Here is a 21,258-nt window from a genome sequence, read left to right on the forward strand (position 1 = left end):
AATGATTGAATTTTGTGTGATTTTGTGAGATTTTATATTTATTTCCATTTAAATAATTTTTTGTGAAATTTTGTTCGATCGTATACTTATTTTCATATTTTCAATAGAATAATTAAAATATTGCGAGATTTTTGTTCGATCGTATATTTATTTTCATTTCAATAATTAAATTTTGTGAGACTTTGTTTGATTTTTCTCACCGCGAGAGAGCGGAATTTACAAGAAAAATACGATTTCCATTACGTGCTTATTCTCAATTATTTCTCTCTGAAATTATAGTTTGTACAAAAGCGGAATTATTTCGGTAAACAAAGTCAGTACCGGATTAGTCAGGCAAAATGATATTTTGCTTTTTAATTTATTAAAATTTCAAAGTTAATTAAGTGATAAATTTTTTTATTTTTAATTTATTGCCGAAGGGAAAATTTTTCTGAAAAAAGTGAAAATTTTGAAAACGAATTTTATAGTCTACACAAAGTGGATAATAATAATTTCAATTTGAAACGTCAAAATTATAAATTAAATTTTTTGTACAATATTTACCAGACTTTAAAATCAAAGTGTATTAAGTAGCAAACTTTATATTCTCTTGTTTTTTACCACAAAAAATAGTCAAATACGAGTAAATAAAAATCAAAAATCCATTTTAGAAATAGTTGGGAATTTTAAAGAAAATTGCATTTTAAAAGGAGAATATTAAACTATTTTTTACTTATATAAAGTGAACTCGTAAAGTGAACATTTGTTTTCCTTTTTTTTTTTGTTATACTTCTTAGTTTGTACAAAGTTAATAATATAATTAATATTACGTTATTGTAATTTAGTGTATTACTATAAAAAATTTTTTGTTAAAAAATTTAATTTTCAAGGATTAAAAATAAAAAAAAATCCTATAATATTGTATAAATTTAAGACGACACGTGCAATAAAATATATTAAGTCTTAAAAAACACGTTATTTCTTCCTTTTCGAAAATTAATTGTTCGAAACAATTTTGCTGATTAGATAATAATAATTGTCTCTGTCAGTGTCACGGTAAATGTTACTAAAAGGTTAAAATGGTTTTAAATGCAGTGTTACTTGTTCAATTCGATTATAAATCTTATTGATTAAACTGTTTCGAATAGTACAAAGTTAAAATTGAATTTTTTCTTCTCTCATATCTGTCAACGAGTTATGTCACTAAGAAATCAAAACTAGTACAGCCAGTAGTGAAAATCATATATTTTCACGGCTTTTCATTATTTACAAATATAACGATCATATATCTTCACTAATCAAGACTTTTACGTTTAATTATAATGAAAATTAACATAAATTATAATGTACTATAAAATTGAATTGTAAATTGATTTAAAATTATAAATTGAAGAAAAATTTTCTGAAAGAGAAAAAAAAACATGATAATTACAATTCAGAAGGACAATTCTTTCATTTTTAATGTATTTGAGGATGATTCTCCGCTTAGTGCTCGATTTTGTGTTCTTTGTGTATTTATTAACTAATCGTAATATTGTAATGAATTCTCCGTAAAAAATTAATTTTTTCGAACAGAAATAAATTTCAAGTGTGACTGAAATTTTCGAAAGGTACCAAAGAATAAAAATCTGTACCGTTTATACGAAGTTAATTTTTTGTTTCTCGTTTTGTGCTTCATTATTTTCGTACATTTTGGAATAAAATCGATAATTATTTATAATTTAAGTTAAATAAATTTAATTTAATAATTTCACGTTATTTAAATGATTTTGTGAGTAATTAAAAATTATGTGAATGTGATGGTAAATGTGAGACAGAAAATTATTTCCAAATTGTTTAAAATTGAACAACGTATTAACTCGAAAAAAGAATTATCAACTTTTGTTTTGATTTTTCTTTCTAAAGTATTTAATTCAGTGATTTTTTGTCAACAAAAAAATTCAAAAGATAAAAATTTTGATTTTTGTTCAAGAAAAAAATCGAATGATAATAATTTTGATTTTTACTCAAGACAAAAATTGAATCATAAAAATTTTTATTTTTATTCAAGAAAAAAATTTCTTTTAGTACCTAATAATAATTTAACTAAATTAATTAAACAAGAATTTTCAAAATTGAAAAGAAAAAAATTGTCAAATTGTATAAGAACAATAATTGTCAAATTGTAAGGACAAAAAATTTTCGAATATACAAAGAGTTTATCATGTGTAAGATTTATATTCCCTCAGGTAGCGATAACGTAAAAGATAATTGCGTTTGAGTAAATTTAAACAAGGCCTAGTCTCAAATTGTCAAGCGTACGGCAAAATTTGAAAAAACTTTTAATGTTTTCCGCATTCGTGTTGATAGTAAACGTCTCATAGGATTGTTTTTCTTTTTTTTTTTCTTTTTCCTTTGTCACACACAAAACTGTTTATGTGAAAATAGAAAAATTCTATTGATTTCCATAGAGAATTTTAAATGTTCAAAAAAAGGAAAATATCTTCGAAAGAAGATGCGCCGATAATAAGAAAAAAATTATGCGCAAAATATATTCCAATTATTAATTGGTTTCCAAAGTATACGAAATTTCAAGCATTTTCGGATGTCATTGCTGGAATCACATTGGGTCTTACAATGATTCCACAAAGTATTGCTTATGCTGCACTTGCAGGATTATCGGCTCAGGTAATATTTTCAAAAATATTATTATTCTCAAATTTTAGTTTTTATTTATTAATTTTTAATTATTAATTTCACGTGAAAAAGTTTCGGAGAAAGATACCTAAAAATTTTCAGGAAAGACTTTCCTGGAAAAGTCACAAGAAATTCCCAAGAAAGACTCTCTAAAATTTTTTGGTATTCATTTTAATTTTCACTCCCAGGAAATTCACGAGAAATTCCCGAGAGTGACTCCCTGAAATTTTTTAGTTTTTGATTTTTAGTTTTACTCCTGGAAAATTGAAGAGACATTCTTGGAAATTTTCTGGGAGGGATTCGCTGAAATTTTTTGGTTTTCATTTTTAGTTTCACTCCCAAAAAATTTAAGAGAAATTCCTGGGTTTTTCCCAGGAGTAATTCTCTGGAATATTTTGGTTTTCATTTTCATTTTTACTCCCGGAAAAGTCACAAGAAATTCCCAAGAAAGACTCTCTAAAATTTTTTGGTATTCATTTTAATTTTCACTCCCAGGAAATTCACGAGAAATTCCCGAGAGTGACTCCCTGAAATTTTTTAGTTTTTGATTTTTAGTTTTACTCCTGGAAAATTGAAGAGACATTCTTGGAAATTTTCTGGGAGGGATTCGCTGAAATTTTTTGGTTTTCATTTTTAGTTTCACTCCCAAAAAATTTAAGAGAAATTCCTGTGTTTTTCCCAGGAGTAATTCTCCGGAATATTTTGGTTTTCATTTTCATTTTTACTCCCGGAAAATTGAAGAGAAATTCTCGAAAATTCCCTAGGAGTGACTCTCTGGAATTTTCTGATTTAAATTTTCATTTTTTACTCCCGGAAAATTAAAAAAAAAAAACTCCCGGCAATTTTCCGGGAGTGATTCCTAGGAATTTTTCGGTATCATTTCCAAAAACTTTTCCACGTGGGATTTTTAATTTTTATGTTTTAATTTTTAATTAAAAAAAATTGAAATCAAATAGATATTGTAGAAAAAATATTTGACTAAAATTACCATTTTTTTCAGTATGGACTCTATTCGTCCTTTGTTGGTGGTTTTATTTATATCTTCTTCGGGAATATTAAAGAAGTTTCTATTGGTCCAACGTCTCTGATGTCGCTTTTAGTTTTGGAATTTACAAGAGATATGCCTGTGGAGTTTGCAATACTTCTTGGATTTTTAGCAGGATGCGTTGAATTAATTATTGGTATTCTCAATTTAGGTGAGATTATTTCTAATTTGTAAAAGTTCAGAAATTATTTAAACTACAAAGCAGTTTTTTATTTCTGCTTTAAATTTGAAAAAAACGTACTTTTTTATTTTTATTATTAGTAAAGTATTTCTTTTTTTCAATTTTTCCTTTTTAATGGAGAATAAATTTCCTCCTTTAAATTATTGACAATTTTCAAAATTGCTATACTTGAAACAAAAGTCCGTTTAGGTTTTCTTAACAATGTTGAATTGAGTTAGAGTTATTACATTTTTTTTTATTTTGTGTTTCCTATTTTCTTTATTTTTATTTGTTTTTTTTCTACTTTTTCCTATTTTGTTTACTTCTAATTTTTCTTTTTCATTTTTCCTTATTTTGTTCTTTCTTTTTTTCTTATTTTTCTTCAATTTATTTTTCCTATTTTATTTTTCATTTTTTCTCATTTTGTTTATTTTTATTTTCTTTTTTCATTTTTCCCTATTTCGTCTTTTCTTTGTTGTTTTTTTTCTCATTTTGTTTATTTTTATTCCTTTTTCTTATTTTGTAATTTATGTTTGCATATCCTTTGTTTGTTTTATGCTTTGATGCTTAAGTTTTGAAATCTCTTATCTTTCGCATTTACGTTATTATTTCTGAAACAACATTAAAACATTCTTTCACCATTTTTTTCATTTCTATTGGCTAATTCTTACGTCAATTTTTTTTCCTTGCATTTTACAAAAATTTTCTGACGCCATTATACTCAAAATAAATAATTATTAATTTTCGTTTTTACTCATTAGAAACAAAAATTTCGAGTTGTCCACCAAATGTAAAAATATTTCCAATAATATTGCGCAGAAATTCCAGAGAATGATTTTGCGAAAACTTTTTTGAACATAAAATTTTACGGATTAAAATAAAAATAGAAATGAAAATTACAATAGAAATAAAAATAGAAATAAATATAAAAATTAAAATTAAAATTAAAATATTTAAAAATACTTTTTTCAGGTTTCCTGGTGGATTTCATATCGATACCAGTCACTTCTGGATTTACTTCGGCCACATCAGTCATTATAATAATAGGACAAATCCAACGTCTACTGGGAATTAAATACAAATCGAAAAATATTCTCGACAATATTATAAAACTGTTTCAAAACATTCATCAAATACGATTGAACGATACAGTACTTGGCGTGTGCTCAATTATAATTCTTTTACTAGTCAGAGTGAGTTTAAATATTCCATCAATTTATTCAAGAGCAAAAACGTTAAATTTTTCTAAAAATTACCATGAAAATTTAATTTTAATTTCTAAATTATTTTACACAAAAAAAAAATTCATTTTCCTCAAATAACCGACAATTTGTCTATTATCAAATAAATATTTACTTGAATCAAATAATTTTTATTCAAATCAAATAAACTACTGTAAATAAAATAAATAAAAATTCGAACCAATGATTACTAATGTTTGAAACTTTTTGAAACTATTTATGAAAATTAATGAAAATTAATTGATTTAAATACAAATTATTTGATTCAATATTTATTTGATAATAGACAAGTAATCGGTTATTTCAATCATATAAATTTTTTCAGTGTATGTAATTTCAAAAAAATTGAATTAATTAATTAAAATTAAATTTTGAAATAATAAAAAAAAAAATTGAAATTAATTTCAGAAAATGAAGGATATCGACTTTAAAATGAAGGATCCGGCTAGAAATCAATTCTTCAAGAAGGCATTTTGGTTTCTCGCTATAAGTAGAAATGCACTTATTGTTTTGATAACAACTCTAATAACGTACCACTTGCATTTTGCAGGACATCAACCCTTTATTCTCTCAGGTCTGAATTAATTTTTTTTTAAATCAATTTTTAGGATCCAAATTCAGTTATATCGGTAAAAATTTAAACTCAAAATTTTTTTTCTCTTCTCTAGGCACTGTTAAATCAGGATTACCTCCTGTTGATTTACCTCCGTTTAGTGCACAAGTTGGAAATCAAACATATTCATTTATAGACATGTGCTCTCATTTGGGTCTGGGAATTCTTTTTGTTCCACTCGTTGCAGTTTTGACAAACGTTGCTATTGCTAAATCATTTGGTACGAATAGACATTTATTAAATAATAATGATAATGTACTAAAAAGAAATTTTTTTGGGCCACCTTAATAATGTTTTTTAGTTATCTGTAATTTTCTATGCAAATATAATTTGTTTTGTCCTTTTTCTATTAATATAAAAAGAGACTGCAAAAAAATTATAATTATTAAATTTGTTTTTCTTTTTTTTTTGAATAAAGCTTGTGGCGAAGCAGTGGACGCTTCTCATGAGATGAGAACTTTGGGTGTTTGCAATATTGTCGGCAGTTTTGTATCATCAGTTCCCACTTGCGGTGCTTTTACAAGAAGCGCAGTCAGCAATGCAAGTGGAATTCAAACCCCATTAGCTGGCCTTTATTCAGGTAATATTGAATCAGTCAAAATTAATTTAAATTTAATATCACGAATTACAGTAAATTCCTTTTTTTTACCTAATTCCCCTTTTTTCCTATTTTATTTTTTAATTATTCCTATTTTATTCCCCTTTTTATCTCCCTCAATTAATAAAATTGAAAATCGCATTGAATCATTTAATATTTTCCACATAATTTCAAGGAAATAAATGAAAAAATAAAAATAGATAAATAATCATTTTTATTCGATTCTTGAAAGAAAGAATTAAATGAAAATCAATATTTATTATGTTTTTTAAATTCTTTCTTCCAAGAATCGAATAAAAATTATTTTATAAGAAAGGATATAAATAATTTCAACCGATAATAGATAAATACAACAATAAATAAAGATAAAAATTAAAATAAAAATAAACAAGAGTAAAAATAAGGAAGGAAATAATTGAAAAGATAAAAATAAGTAAAACGACAAAAAGTAAACAAATAAATTAGTAAAAACAAAATAAAAAATAAAAAAACAGAAAAAAGAAATTAATAACTAAAAATAAAGGAAACATAAAAAACAAAAAAAAATTAATAACTAAAAGCCAAGAAAAAATTAAAAAAAATAAATTAATATAACTAAAAATAAAAAAATAAAAAAAAATAAATTAATAAGTAAAAATAAAGAAATAAATAAGTATAAAAATAGAAAAAAAAATTGTTTGTTAATTAAATAATCATTTAATTTAATTTTTCTACTTCAGGTACAATGACTCTACTGGCTCTGAGTTTTTTAACCCCTTACTTTTATTACATTCCTCAATCAACACTTGCTGCGGTACTTATAGCTGCCATTGTGTTCTTAATTGATTTTCAAATTGTTATCGTACTTTGGAAAGGAAACAGTAACTATTTTCTATTTTTCTATTACTATAAGAATAAATTATTTTCTTTTTAGATAAAATTAATTAATATTAAAAAAGAAATTAAAATTTTCAGAACGTGATGCCTTTGCGACAATTGGCACTTTTATAATTTGCATTATTTTCAATGTTGAAACTGGATTACTTCTTGGGTCCCTGTGCAATATGATTTATCTACTTTACTTATCAGCGAGACCAAAAATTATCGTCACGGAGTGTAAGGTGCCAGAATTAACATTAAAATACATATATTATGTTTCGTTTTACTTTTCATAAATTCAAATTCAAAAAAAAAAAAAATTTTTTTTTACATTTATCATTCTTTAGACAAATTTCGGAGACAAATATATTTTAATAAAACCCGAGGCTGGTCTATTTTATCCAGCGGTTGATTTTCTGACGACAAAAATATCTCAAATTAGAGAAAAGCATTTAAACAATGAAATGCCATTCATTATCGATTGCCAAAGATTAAAGGGATTCGATTACACATCAGTGAAGGTAAAATATTTTTTGTACCTTTATATTAAAATGAATAAATTATTAATAAAAAAAAAATATTTATTTCTTCGCAGGGAATTGAGAGACTTGTGCGCGAGTTTAAAGCATTCGATCAACAATTGTGCTTTTTAAATGTTAATTCATCAATAATGAAGGCAATTGGACATCTCAGTAAAATTGAAAATTTCCATATAATTCAGAAGGAGGAAAATATTATTGAATGCTTTCAAGATTCACGTAAGGCAATATTTACAGATTTATTATTGTGAACGTTCTTCAAATTCCGAGCTTTCAAATGATCTAAAAAATATAATATAAATAATAATAAAAATTATTATTATTATTATTTATCGATAAAAAGATGTTTTAATTAATTTTGTGGCCTATAGGCCACAAAATTATTTAAAACACCTTTTATCATTTATTAAAGGCTTAAAATAAAGTATTTTTACCACTTCAAAATAATATTATTTTTTATAATATATATATAATTACAAATACAATTATAATTATAAATAAAATAATAATATAATCATAAATATAATGATAAAAATACTAGTAAATTTTTAAAATTCGATAATTATAATAATAATAATTACAACTACAATAATAAATTAGATAATAAATTAACTGAAAAAAAGTATTTTATCAAGATTTTTCAGTTATTAACTTTTATTATTTTTTTTGTTATTATTATTATTATTATTTTCATTATTATTGTTAAATTAGCATACACTGAGAAATTTTTTTTTTTTAATTCAAAAATAAGCATTCAACCAAAAAAATATATTTGATTTAAACGCAATTTTCATTGAATCAAAATTATTATGTTTGGACAAAAATAATTTTTGTTTGAAATTGAATGAAAATTTATTATTTTTTAAAAAAATATAATTTTACGAAATATTCTTTCAATTTTTATTCCATTTTTAAAATTATTTTCGAGAATTCAATTATCTTCAAAAAAAATTGTAATAAAATTTTTTTAAAAACCTACTTTTTTTAGAATTTTTACAAGAAATTATTCAAGACTTCTATAATTTTTGTTAAGCAAATATTTAAAAACTTAGTGTTACTTCATTTAATTTAAATTTCAAATAATTTCAATATGTAAAATCTTTTGAAATTTAATTCTTTAGCTAAAAATTACAAATGCAATTTTTCTCTCGATTTTTCTCAAAGTTAATTATTTTTCAGAATTTTTGAATAAAAGTATTCAAAAATATTTAATTAAAAATTTTACTATTCATAAATATAATTCAATAATTGTTTCGAAGAATTTTTAAAAATTGTAGAAAATAATTAAATTTTTTCAAAAAATATAATTAAAAATTACAAAAAAAATTTAATTCTTTCAAAGAAATTTTATTAAAATTATATGAAAAATAATTGAATTATTGCGAAGAAACTTGAAAAAAATTTGTAAATAACTGAATTCTTTCATAAAATCTTTTTGAAAATAATTGAATTTTTGAAAAGATTATATAACGAATTAAGAAAAAAATTGAATTCTTTGGCTAAATTTTATTGAAATTAATTGAATTTTTACAAAGATTTTACTATTTAAGAAAATAATTGAATTGTTTCGATGAATTTATTAAAATTTTAGACAATAATTGTATTCGTTCGTGAAATTTTATTAAAATTTTGTTTAGAAATAATTGAATTTTTGCAAAAAATTTTAATATTTTTTACTATATATTATAATTTTTGAAATTAATAAACAAGAATAATTAATTAGTAAATTAGTTAATAACTGCATTTTTTTAAAGTTTTGAATCTAAAATTATTCAAAAATTCATATTTGATGCAATTTTTCTCAAACTTAATCATTTTTTTTAATTTTTGAATAAAAGTATTAAGAAATTTAACAGTTTTTAAAGGAAAATAATATAAACAAATTTTTTAAATAAACATTTCAATATTATTATATACTTTTACAGCGATGAAAATGTTTAAAAGATTTCAGATTAAAAAACTTTCAAAATTAAATTATTTCTTAAAATTTCTTAATTGAAATTCTTTTCTGAATCAATTCTTATTAGAATTCAACGATAATTGAATTATTTAAATACAAAAATTTTTGTAAAATTTAATTACATTTTTCAAATTTTTACTTATAATTCTTCCAAGAAATACAACAATATTTAAAAACAATTTTTTAAAGTGAAAAAATAATAATATTTGAAATTTAAAATTCATTTAAATGAAAATTTGAGAAAATTAAAAATTTCCTTTTTTTAATTTTTTAAAACTATTTTCAGAAATTCAACTATTTTCAAAAAATTTTAATTACAATTTTTTCCTTTTTTTTAGAATTTCTAAATAAAATTTTTCAAACTTCATTAATTTTTGTTTAATAAATATTTGAAGGCTTATTGTTATTTATTTGTCCAACAGGAATTAACATTTCAAAACACTTTCAATGTAAAACCTTTAGAAATTTAATTATTTCTAAAAAATTAGAACTGCAATTTTTTCAATATAATTCTTGAAATATTTTCTAAAATTTTAACTGAAATTATATTTCTTAATTTCTTGTCAAAAAGTTCTACGGGAATTCAATTATTTAAATACAAAAATAATTAATTATTTCCAAAAAGTGTATATCAATTTTAAAAAAATTTTTTTTTTTTTACAGACGAAACTTCGGTATTGAATAGAAGTGTAACAATGCCACTGTTCAGTAAATTACAAGATGGAGTAATTTCTAAGGATCTCAATTATAATCGTAATGCAATTAAGGAAACAAACGTGTCAATTTTGGAAGAAAGATTATCACTGATTTCAGAACGTAATGTTGATAGTGCAACAGATAATAAAATTTCATCGAAAAATAAACCAAATGATGAAGTGAACGATACGGAGTCAAGTCGTCTATAAAAATATTCTGAAAATACTGCCAAAGAAAAAAAAATGTACTTACTACGTTTAGAAGAAAATTTGTATAGAAAAATATTTTTTTAAAAAATAATTTGATAAATTAAAAATTTTTAAAAAATTTAATTTAAAACGATCAATATTTATAAAAATTTTCAAGGAGATATATAATCAGCCAATGAATCTATATTCTACAAAAGCGCAAGCACTTTTCTAAATATACGAAATTATTCATTGGATGCTTATTCCTGGGGAGAAAATTTACAAAATAGCCAAATTTGATCGTTTTGTTTTTTATTAATTTTATTTATGTTTAATAATAGTTTAGTGTGTATGATTTTTGATCGTTTAATGTATTTAATATGTTTAATGCTAGTCATGCTAGTTTAGTGTACATTATCAAATCTTGAGTAATTTTAATTTTTTAATCAATATATTTTTAAGCGCAATTTTTTATTATTTAAAAGTGATGTGTAAACTTTTCATTCTTTTTGTCAAAACGTTACTTTTGTTTTAAAATTCGATTCGAAATAATAAAAAAGAAGTTTTAGTCGATTCAAAATACAAAAAAAAGTTCAAAAAGTCATTTATTTTATTCAGATTTGTAAAAGATATTTAATTTTCTATTTTCCTGACTTTTCCCTAATTTCTAAAGAAATTTTTGTTACCAAAATGAATCAGTTTATTAGTATATTAGTAAAATTTTTTTAATATTTTCAATTTTAAAATTAATGTATAAAAAATCATCTAATTATTGCAAAGAATGTTATCAACAAAAATTTGATAACAATAGAATTCCTTCAAAGAATTTTATTATTTAGGGAAATAATTGAATTCTCGCTAAGAATATTGTTGAAATTTTTGAAAATAATTCTAATTAAATTCTTTTTGAAGAATTTCTTGGAATTTTTTTTAAATAATGAAATTTCTTTAATATTTTTTATTACAAATTTTGAAAATAATTGAATTTTATGAACATTTTTGTTCAAGTTTTTAAAATAATCGTGTTTGTTAATAATTTAAATTAAACATTTAATTATTGTATTTAATAAAAAATTTAGAAAATAATTGAATTCTTTTGAAAAATTTTATAAGGAATTAAGAAAAAAATTGAATTCTGTCGTGAAATTGTTTTAAATGTAATTAAATTTTTGCAAAGAATTGTACTATTTATAAATATAATTGAATTGTTTCGAAGGATTTATTAAAATTTCAGAAAATAAAATTTTTTAAAAATTGAATTCTGCCATGAAATGTTATTAAAATTTTAGAAAATAATTGTATTCGTTCTTGAAATTTTATTAAAATTTTGTTTAAAAATAATAGAAGTTTTGCAAAAAATTTCAATATTTTTTATTATATATTAAAATTTTTGAAATTAAGAAACAAGAATAATTAATTAGTAAATTAGTTAATAATTGAATTTTTTAAAAGTTTAAATCTAAAATTATTCAAAAATTCATATTTAAAAATAAAAAATTTTGTAATTTGCATAATAATAATAAAATGAACACCAAGTTCCGCGCTCTAGCGCGCGTAACATTTTCTAGTTAAATAATAAATTTGTAAATTACTTAAATTTACTATTAAAAATCATTATGTAAATTCAATAAAATCGGAGGTAAATTTTAGTAAAAATTACAAAAATATACTTTCAATTTGGAAATCAATTTTTAATTTTGAAATTTTTTTTGAAATTTTGAAAATAACAAAATTTCCAAATAAGGAGAATATTATACTTTAAAAAGAATAAAAATTCCCGCTACAAATTTTGAATATAACAAAAAAATTACAAACACTAGTATAATTAAAAAGAGAATGCCACCAAATTATTTCTCTTCTAAAATTTAAATTTTACCTCTCAATAAAATAATCAATGTAAGCGCAAGCGCTTTTCTCTTCATGGCAACTGTCTAAAGTCACTCTCAGAGTTCTATAAAAAAATGTGATCTTGAAAACATCAACAAGGTTAAAAAACACTTCATTTATAAAATGATATTATCAATTTGTGCAGTATTTAAGAAAAATTTCGATCAATCACAATATCATCGACTCAAACGGTAATTAATTACAAATTAATAAATAATAATAAAAAAACCTAATTTATCAGAAAAAGATTTAAAGATTACAATAGATGTCAGATTTTTGGCATGATCATATCACGTGGGCTATAAACAGTTGACATTTGTCAAAAACATTTGATATTTTTATCCAATTTCTATTATTTCTTCTAATTGTAAAAAAAAAAAAAAAAAAAAAAAAAACAATGAAAAACTGGATTTCTTTACGACAATTGTTTTCAAAAAAACAATTGCAACAGTGGAATAAATTAAATTTCAACTCTACTAATAAAAATTATAGTAGTGATAAAAAAAAGCCAACGAAAACAAAAGAAGAGGAATTAGAATATTTACAGTCACATTCATTTTCATCGTGGGAGGAAATTCAAGTACCAACATCATGTTGTATGTCTGGTTGTGCAAATTGTGTCTGGATACAATATGCGGAAAGAGTGAGTCAACTGTTAAAGGAAAGTGACAAGGATTTTAACAAAATAATTATGGATAAAGTTGAAGATCCAAATATGAGAGCTTTTCTTGAAATGGAATTACGATGTCGTAATCTTGAAAATAAAAAATAAAAAAAAAACAACAACAAAAAATAGGAAAATTTATGAAGTTACTGTAAATAAATGCTATTATGTATATTTAAATAATTTGTAAATAAATTTTCTTTGTAAGAAAGTGTTGAAGAAATAAAATATTTTTTCACTAAGATTCGTCAGTTTTCATTGACTAATAATTTCTACTAATCATTTATAATTATTTATATAGGAAAACAATCAATATTTCTATTAAAAAAATTTTTATTTATATTAATAGAATTCTTAATTAATAAATTAATAAAATTTTATTATTCATATCGGAAAATATTACAATAAAAAATGGAAACAATGACTTTGAAAACAATATTATCAATGGTTGATTTAATATTCGCTTTTTGTTCAAATAAAATAAAATAAAAAGATAAATTTGACTCAGAGTTTATTAAACTTTTAATTTGCTTGAAATAAATTTAATTAAATTCAAATTTTATTTAATTAAATTCAAGTTTTATTTGCTTCAATTTAAATTTAATTTTATTCAAATAAATATTTTATTTGTGTGGAATAAAATTCAATGTCAGATAATAATTAGAATTACGAATATTGACGAACATCTTGATATTCAATATGGAGACACTAATCTCCACCTGTGAACGCCAAGGTCACCGTCAGATGGCAGTTCGGTTGATAAAATCAGATTCCTCGCCATCTAGTGGCGACCTTTGCATTCTCAAGTGAAGAAATTTGTTTACCCTTCAAAAACTTTTTTATTTGAAAATTGTTAATGTGAGAATAATTTAAATTGTATTTTTCGAGAAAAAATTAATATCGCTTTTTATTTAAACGCAAAACATATTTTTTGTAAATAAATAATGAGCGACTATTTGCAACTATTACGAACATTTTATAACACTTTTAATACTATTTTTCTTTTACTATTTTTTTTATTTGTAAACTCAGTCCGAGGCTTGACATAAAATACTACTAATTATTTACTAATAAATGACATAAAGAACAATAGACATAAAGAGCTATTAATTAAATATATATAATAAAGTACTAATTAATTACTAATTAATTACACAAGGAAGTATTATTTATTCACTAATTAATTAGATAATTAATTATAAAACTATTTATATAAAGAATTTAATACAGTTTATTTACCAAAATATTTTTAAATTGTAAGAAATAGAAAAGAAAATTTATTTGCATTAAAAAGTTTTGAGAAATGAAATAATTAATTGGCATATTTGTATTAATTAATTTCTTTTCAGTTCAATGGGAAATTAATCTTCAGTAAAAATAAAAAGTACCAAAAGTCCAAATTTTCAGAAAAATAAAATGTACTCGCAATATTTCTTGGCACAATATCAAATACGGAAACATAAAAAGTAAAGATTAAAGGGATTGCGTAAACAACGCAATAAACGTGTTTTTGAATCAGTCATTTACATATACATAGATAATAGTATTCTAATGATTTGACTATTTTTAAATCTATATATTGATATTGTAAGCAAAATTGCTGAATTATTTATTGTTTTCCTAATTTTGAAACTATCGTTCAATATTATAATATTATGATTTACTCACACAAAACTTTCTCGTTATAATGATTTATTGAAAATTTCGAATAACAATAATTATGAAAAAAATAATTTTTTTTAATGTAGTGAAAAATATTTTGGATAAAAAATAATTTTTTTTAATGTAGTGAAAAACACTTTGGATAAAAAATAATTTTTCTTTCAGTAATTAATCATTTTAATTCAGTAAATAATAATTTTTTTAAAGAAAACAAAGGCTTGTTTATTACCTATTAAGTAAATGATAAAAAACCACATTTTAATTTTAATTACCAATAAACGTTGTATATTTTGAAAAATTATCTTTTTTGTCTTTTTTTACATATCTTGTTAAATTGCAAAGAAAAAATTTAACTACTACCTGATATGTAATTTTAGAAGTGATAATAAATATCGAACAAGTTTTTTAAAATTATTTTTTATTTATATAAAAATATAAAATAAATTGTAAAAAGTTGTAGAAATTATAAATACTATAAATACTAAATACTAAAAACCTTTTTTTAAAAGTATTTTTTTATTAATTTTTTATATTTTTTATTTATTTATTTATTTATTTTCAACTTTCACAACTTGTCGATCATCACTAATTTAAATTTAGGTGGACAACACCCAGAGGAAAATTTCATTTACACCAAATATAATTTATTTTAGTTAAATAAAGTTATATTTGTCTTAGGGTCTACTAAATTATTTTTTTGTTGTAAATAAATATTTTATTCGACAAATCAAATTTTATTTGAACAAAATGAAGTTTATTTGAATCAAATCAAATTTAGAGCCTTCAAAATTATTTTTTTGGTTTAAATAAAAATTTTATTCAACAAATCAAATTTTATTTGAATAAAATCAAATTTATTTGAATAAAATCAAATTTATTTGAATCAAATCAAATTTTTTTAACAAAATCAAATTTATTTGAATCAAATCAAATTTAGAGCTTACTAAATTATTTTTTTGTTTTAAATAAAAATTTTATTCAACAAATCAAATTTTATTTGAATAAAATCAAATTTATTTGAATCAAATCAAATTTTTTAACAAAATCAAATTAATTTGAATCAAATAATTTTTTTTAACAAAATCAAATTTATTTGAATCAAATAATTTTTTTTAACAAAATCAAATCAAATTTAGAGCCTACTAAAATATTTTTTTGGTTTGAAACAAAAATCCTATTCGACAAATCAAATTTTATTTGAACAAAATCAAATTCAGAGCCTACTAAATTATTTTCTTGTTTTAAATAAACATTTTATTCAACAAATCAAATCAAATTTATTTGAATCAAATCAATTTAATTTGACCAAAATAAAATTTATTTGAATCAAATCAATTTAATTTGACCAAAAGCAAATTTATTTAAATCAAATCTAATTTAGAGCCTACTAAATAATTTTTTTTTTAAATAAAACTTCTACTCGACAAATCAAATTTTATTTGATCAAAATCAAATTTAGAGCCTATTAAATTTTTTTTTTCTTGTTTAAAAATTAAATCAAAGAAATGCATAATTATAAATTAAGTTAAAGAAATGCAGAATAAAAAATTAAATTTAAAAAATGCACAATTAAAAATTAAATTAAAGAAATGCATAATTAAAAATAAAATAAACAAAATATCATTCAAAGAATTGTTATGTTTCTACACTTTAATGACATAAATAAAAAATAGTTTCGCGTTCAATCTTATCAACTAAAAAGCATTCGCAAAAAAATTCATGAAAATAAAAAATACAATATACTAATCACATCAGAAAGTATTTTAAAAATAAATAGATTTTTTCCTCTTATTTTTATTTTATAAATAATTTTAATAATTCTCTTCTATAAAAAAAAATTAAACTTTTTCTGCACGTATATCTGTATGTATATAATTTTACAACAGTGTATATTGGATGACTTTACTTAAGTGGGGAATTTTTCCATGTGTTTGTGTCAGAGTGTGTTTTTGCATCATGTGGTTGTGTAAACGCTCGTGTACGTTAATGCGTGTAGATTATTTTCGCTTATACCGGCGTCCGCAATCTCAGAAGTAGCTCTCGCGTTGACAGGTTTCGAACACTCGTTCGAAACACGAGGAAACGTTATTAATTTTTCTCTCTCAAAAAAAAAAAAATTATAATAAATAAATGCTTTTTTAATTATTTTCCTAATCCACTAAAATGTTTCCCAAAGTTTTTATTTCAATTTTCCATTATTAAAAAATCTCCCCCAAAAGTGTCAAAAAAAAATCCAAGTGTCATCAAAAAATAGTTTCCGAAAATTATGAGTGAAAAAAATTATGAAAATAAATTGTGAAAAACAAATTGTGAAAAAATTAATCTTTAATTAAAATTAAAAAAAATAATTTGAATAATAAAGAGAAAATAAACGTGGCGAAAAAATTTTTTCTTCACATACGACATCGTGATATATGAACTTGAAGAAATAATAATCTTACGTAATAAAAAACATAACGTGCAATAAATCATTTTCTTTATTATTTATGTAAAGAAAAAAAAATGACGAGAGTGTGTGTATTTTTATTTAAATAAATAAAGCATTCCGAAAATTAAAATTCTAAACGAAAAAAGCAAAAACTTATTCACCCGAAGCAATAGAAGAAAGAAGAATAAAAAAAATAAGGAAATATCAAAAGTTCACAAGTCCAGAATTCATTAATTTATTAACATGAATGAATGAATATTTATTAAAAAAAAAAAAAAATGCTTATCAATTTTTATAAACAATCGATCATGGATTATACGAACTTGTATCACGAAATAATCGAGCCGGAAAATGCGATTGAACATTCATACTTCAGAAATACGAAAGGCAATCACGAGGTCAAGAACACGGAGGCTTTTTTATGAAAAAATATCTATAAAGATTATCACTTCATTACAAGAGTTGCATTAAAATCAGAAGACGAAGAAGAAGAAGAAAAAAAGGGGAAAAAAAGAAAAATATCAGACAAAATTGATTATGAGAAATTTTACACTTTGAATCGCAATTATCTTCTGACTAAAGATAACAATATCGTCTGAATGATTAAAACGGAAGTTTTCTTCGAAGTTGATAACTTATTGGTCAGATGGAATATTTTATAAAGATTTTTCCAATATTTTGCCAATTAGATCGAGGATATAGAATTTTCTTTTTATTGCCAAACAGTGATTAATAAATATTTAATAAGAAATTCAATATTGTGGTCATTAATTATATCAATGATGGATAATTATTATTTTAATATATATTACGAAGAAATATTTAATTGAAGGAAAAAAATTATTAATACTAATTATTAATTATTAATAATCAGAAAATAATAATTATTACCTATTTAAATAGAAGAAAAGAATAATTATTAATTATTCGAGTATGAGAAAATTTTTTTATTTATTATTCTGACGAGAAAACCAACAATTATTAATTATTCGAATACAAGGAAATGACATTCAAACAATTATTTGAATACTTGGAATAATAATAATATTAATGTCTAACATTAATATTTAATAGTGATACAATAATAGTGATATTTAATATTATTATTATTAATACTAGTGATAATATTGTGACAATATTTTTGACAATTAATTTTTTTTATTGATAAAATCGAAATTTGCAATTCGATTCTTATTGCAATTGTGTACATTAAAAATTAAGTTGCCCATCGAGTGCAATTTTTAGATTTATTTATTGTCAAAAAGAAAACATTTGCATTACTCAAGTACCTCAAGTATATTTCTCAAGTTCCTACAATTATTGAATATTTGATATCTAATCATGCCAAAGTATATAATTTATAATTAGTCCAGATAACAAAGAAAGCAAAGAAATTCAAAAAAAAGGAAAGAATTCAGAAAGTGAAGAACTCAAAAGGCAAAAAATTTAAATAGCAAAGAAATTCATAAAGCGAAAAATCCAAAAAGCAAAGAAAGGGAAGATTTCGAAAAGCAAAAAATTCAAAAAGAAAAAAAAGCAAAGATTTCAAGAAACAAATAAATTCAAAAAGCAAATAATTTATATAACAAAAAATTCAAGAGGCAGAATTTCCGCAAAAAGGAGATAATTCAAAAAATAAAGAATTTAAAAAGCAAAGAATTCAGGAAGCAACAAAATTCAATAAGCAGAGAATTCAAAAATTACAGAAATCCAAAAATAAAATAAATTCAAAAAGCAAAGAACTCAAAAAACAAAGAAATTCAAAAAAACAGAGAATTCAGAAAACAAAGATTTCAAAAATCAAAGAATCTCAAAAAAGCAGAAAAATTCAAAAAACCAAATAATCCAGAAAGCAGAAATTGAAAAAAAAACTAAAACAAAATTAAGAAAAATTATTTTCAAAAAATTAACATTTTTTACGAAGAATTTTTTAAATTCCATGAGGAATTGAATAAATAAAAAAAATTGCAAAGTACGCGCAGAATTTCAAAAAGCAAAGAAAGAGGGAGTGTACGAAAATATATCACAAAATCAACTAAAAAGAAAATCGAGTGGAAATAATAATAATAATAATGAGTCAGTGAGATTAGAATAAAAAAAGTTTAATAAAAAAAAAAAAAAGAAACAGTTTGCGGGAGATGCCTATTTCGCATAAAAGATCATCGTCGAGTATTAATAAAAAAAACACTAATGAAGATGTGATACATGAGAAATCACCATCGCCATGGAATGAATTATTAGTGACTACCACAGTTCCTGCAACGGCAGTTGCTGTCAAATTGTGCGAAGATTCGCCTGATGAAACCACAAAGGATTCAAATGATAAAAATAAACTTGGAGTATTCAACAGCTTCCAAAGAAGAACTTTTAGCAGACTCAGTTTTAAGGGCGAAGGTGGACCACTATTGGCAAAGTAAATATACAAAAAAAAAATTTATTTTCCTTGACAAAAAAAATCTTTCACGCCGGAAAAAAAAATTATTTGATTCAACTAACCGTTCACTTGTCTATTATCAAATAAATATTTACTTGAATCAAATAATTTTCATTAAAAACCAGTTAAATTGTATTTGCTTCAAATACAGAATTTATTTGATTCAAGTAAATTTTTTTTTTATTTAAATAAAAATTATTTGATTCAAGTAAATTTCTATTTGGTTTAAATAAAAATTATTTAATTCAAGTAAATATTTATTTTATAATAGACAAATAATCGGTTATTTGAGTTCATTTATTATTTATATTTGAGTTTTATTATTCGAATAAATTATTTTCAGTACATTTTGTTTTCAAAATTAATAATTAACTTCTTGATATTAGTTAAGATATTTATTAATATAATATTAATAATAATAAAAATAGTAATATACAGACAATTTTCAATAAATAGAAATTCTCAATAAATTGAATTTGTTTTCTAGTTTTTTGTTTATTATTATTTATTCTCTATTTTTAAAAAAAATTTGCCAAAAAGAAGGAGATGATAATAATTCCAAATCTCTCAATAAATAGAAATTCTCAATGAATTGAATTTGTTTTCTGGTTCGTTAAAAAAATTTTGATACTTAAAACATTTGATAAATTAAACCCCCGAAAATTTGAATTTTCTCTTTAGCTCCAATTTATCGAGAGTCGACTGTATTATTAATAATAATAAAAATAAAATTAATATAATATTAGTAAATATTATGACTAATATGATGAGAGGTTAATTTTAATTTAACAATGCTTTTTTTAAATTAATAAAATTAATTTTCAATAAATTACAATATTTATTGTTTATTTCCTATTTTTAAAAAGAATTTTCCACAAAAAAAAGAGATGATAATAATTCAAAATCGTCCTTTTAAAATTTGGGTACAGTAAATTTATAAAAAGTATAAAAAAACATATGGAAGATTTGATAAAGATTTTGTATATAGAATATAAATTGACAATGACAACAGTCGTGAATCTTATCAGGAAATAAAGATAACTGAATATAATTTCGCATATATACAGTACATTACGTGGCAAAAAATTATTTTCAAATAACCGCTATTAACCTTTGGAAATACGTTTTTTTTTATTCACACACTAAAGTATAGGTAAACATTACCAGCACAAAATTTAAGCGTAATTAAATCAAATCGATCAATTAATTACTTTAATTAGTAAAAAAGTAAATAATTCATGTCAAAAATAAATTATTTTGATATTTCTTTATTTATTATTAATTATTATTTGTCATTTAATTTTAATTGTAATAGAAAAAAATAAGACATTCGTCGTTTTTAAATAAAAGCTTCAAAACAGCAAATTTTTTGTTAATTGAAAAAAAGTAATTAATTTTTAAAAATAATCTTTCTAAATTTAAATTAGTAAAAATCTTTGCTAATTTGAATTAGTGACAGACTTTCTGCTTTTAAACTAATAAATTTTACTACTAAATTAATTAATAGAATTAATTAGTTAATAAAAATTACTATTTACTATATTATTATTTATAATTAAAATTAATTATTATTAATAAAAAAATTAATTTTGTAAAATAAATACACTATAAATAAGGTATAATTTATTAT

The 21,258-nt window shown here is 21.7% G+C and overlaps 3 protein-coding genes across 4 annotated transcripts in view; all 3 read left to right on the top strand.

Annotated features, from left to right (window-relative positions):
- Positions 1-52: 52 nt before the first annotated feature.
- On the top strand, positions 53-11,039 carry LOC122509362 (sodium-independent sulfate anion transporter-like). 2 transcript variants are annotated; one of them, XM_043623364.1, is made up of 12 exons: positions 53-1,589; positions 2,208-2,646; positions 3,656-3,851; positions 4,833-5,053; positions 5,510-5,675; positions 5,770-5,934; positions 6,133-6,294; positions 7,032-7,172; positions 7,267-7,412; positions 7,518-7,691; positions 7,766-7,928; positions 10,333-11,039. In XM_043623364.1, the coding sequence occupies exons 2-12, from the start codon at positions 2,440-2,442 to the stop codon at positions 10,572-10,574; spliced, it is 1,983 nt and encodes a 660-aa protein (XP_043479299.1). In that variant the 5' UTR covers positions 53-1,589; positions 2,208-2,439; the 3' UTR covers positions 10,575-11,039. The 2 variants fall into 2 exon arrangements, with proteins under 2 accessions (XP_043479299.1, XP_043479298.1); XM_043623363.1 differs by lacking the exon at positions 53-1,589 and having other exon boundaries at positions 2,060-2,646.
- A 1,326-nt stretch (positions 11,040-12,365) lies between these two features.
- Positions 12,366-13,346, top strand: LOC122509370. The gene has a single exon (XM_043623379.1). It carries the CDS (start codon positions 12,838-12,840, stop codon positions 13,210-13,212), a length of 375 nt encoding a protein of 124 aa, XP_043479314.1. The 5' UTR covers positions 12,366-12,837; the 3' UTR covers positions 13,213-13,346.
- A 5,700-nt stretch (positions 13,347-19,046) lies between these two features.
- Positions 19,047-21,258, top strand: part of LOC122509361 (inward rectifier potassium channel 2-like) — a 39,681-nt gene continuing 37,469 nt past the window's right edge. The window contains exon 1 of the mRNA XM_043623362.1: positions 19,047-19,607. Within this exon, the coding sequence (XP_043479297.1) occupies positions 19,333-19,607 (275 nt within the window). The 5' untranslated portion in view covers positions 19,047-19,332. The remainder of the gene's footprint in view (positions 19,608-21,258) is intronic.

The sequence above is a fragment of the Leptopilina heterotoma genome, unplaced genomic scaffold (genome assembly GCF_015476425.1).
Source record: "Leptopilina heterotoma isolate Lh14 unplaced genomic scaffold, ASM1547642v1 Lhet_60, whole genome shotgun sequence".
Classification (NCBI taxonomy): Eukaryota; Metazoa; Arthropoda; class Insecta; order Hymenoptera; family Figitidae; genus Leptopilina; species Leptopilina heterotoma.

Excerpts from the sequence above, each read along its gene's own strand:
- LOC122509362 (XM_043623364.1), top strand. The coding sequence starts at position 2,440 with ATGTTCAAAAAAAGGAAAATATCTTCGAAAGAAGATGCGCCGATAATA. Across the intron at positions 5,676-5,769 it reads TCAACCCTTTATTCTCTCAG|GCACTGTTAAATCAGGATTA; the intron begins GTCTGAATTAAT and ends TCTCTTCTCTAG. Across the intron at positions 7,929-10,332 it reads TGAATGCTTTCAAGATTCAC|ACGAAACTTCGGTATTGAAT; the intron begins GTAAGGCAATAT and ends TTTTTTTTACAG.
- LOC122509370 (XM_043623379.1), top strand. The coding sequence starts at position 12,838 with ATGAAAAACTGGATTTCTTTACGACAATTGTTTTCAAAAAAACAATTG.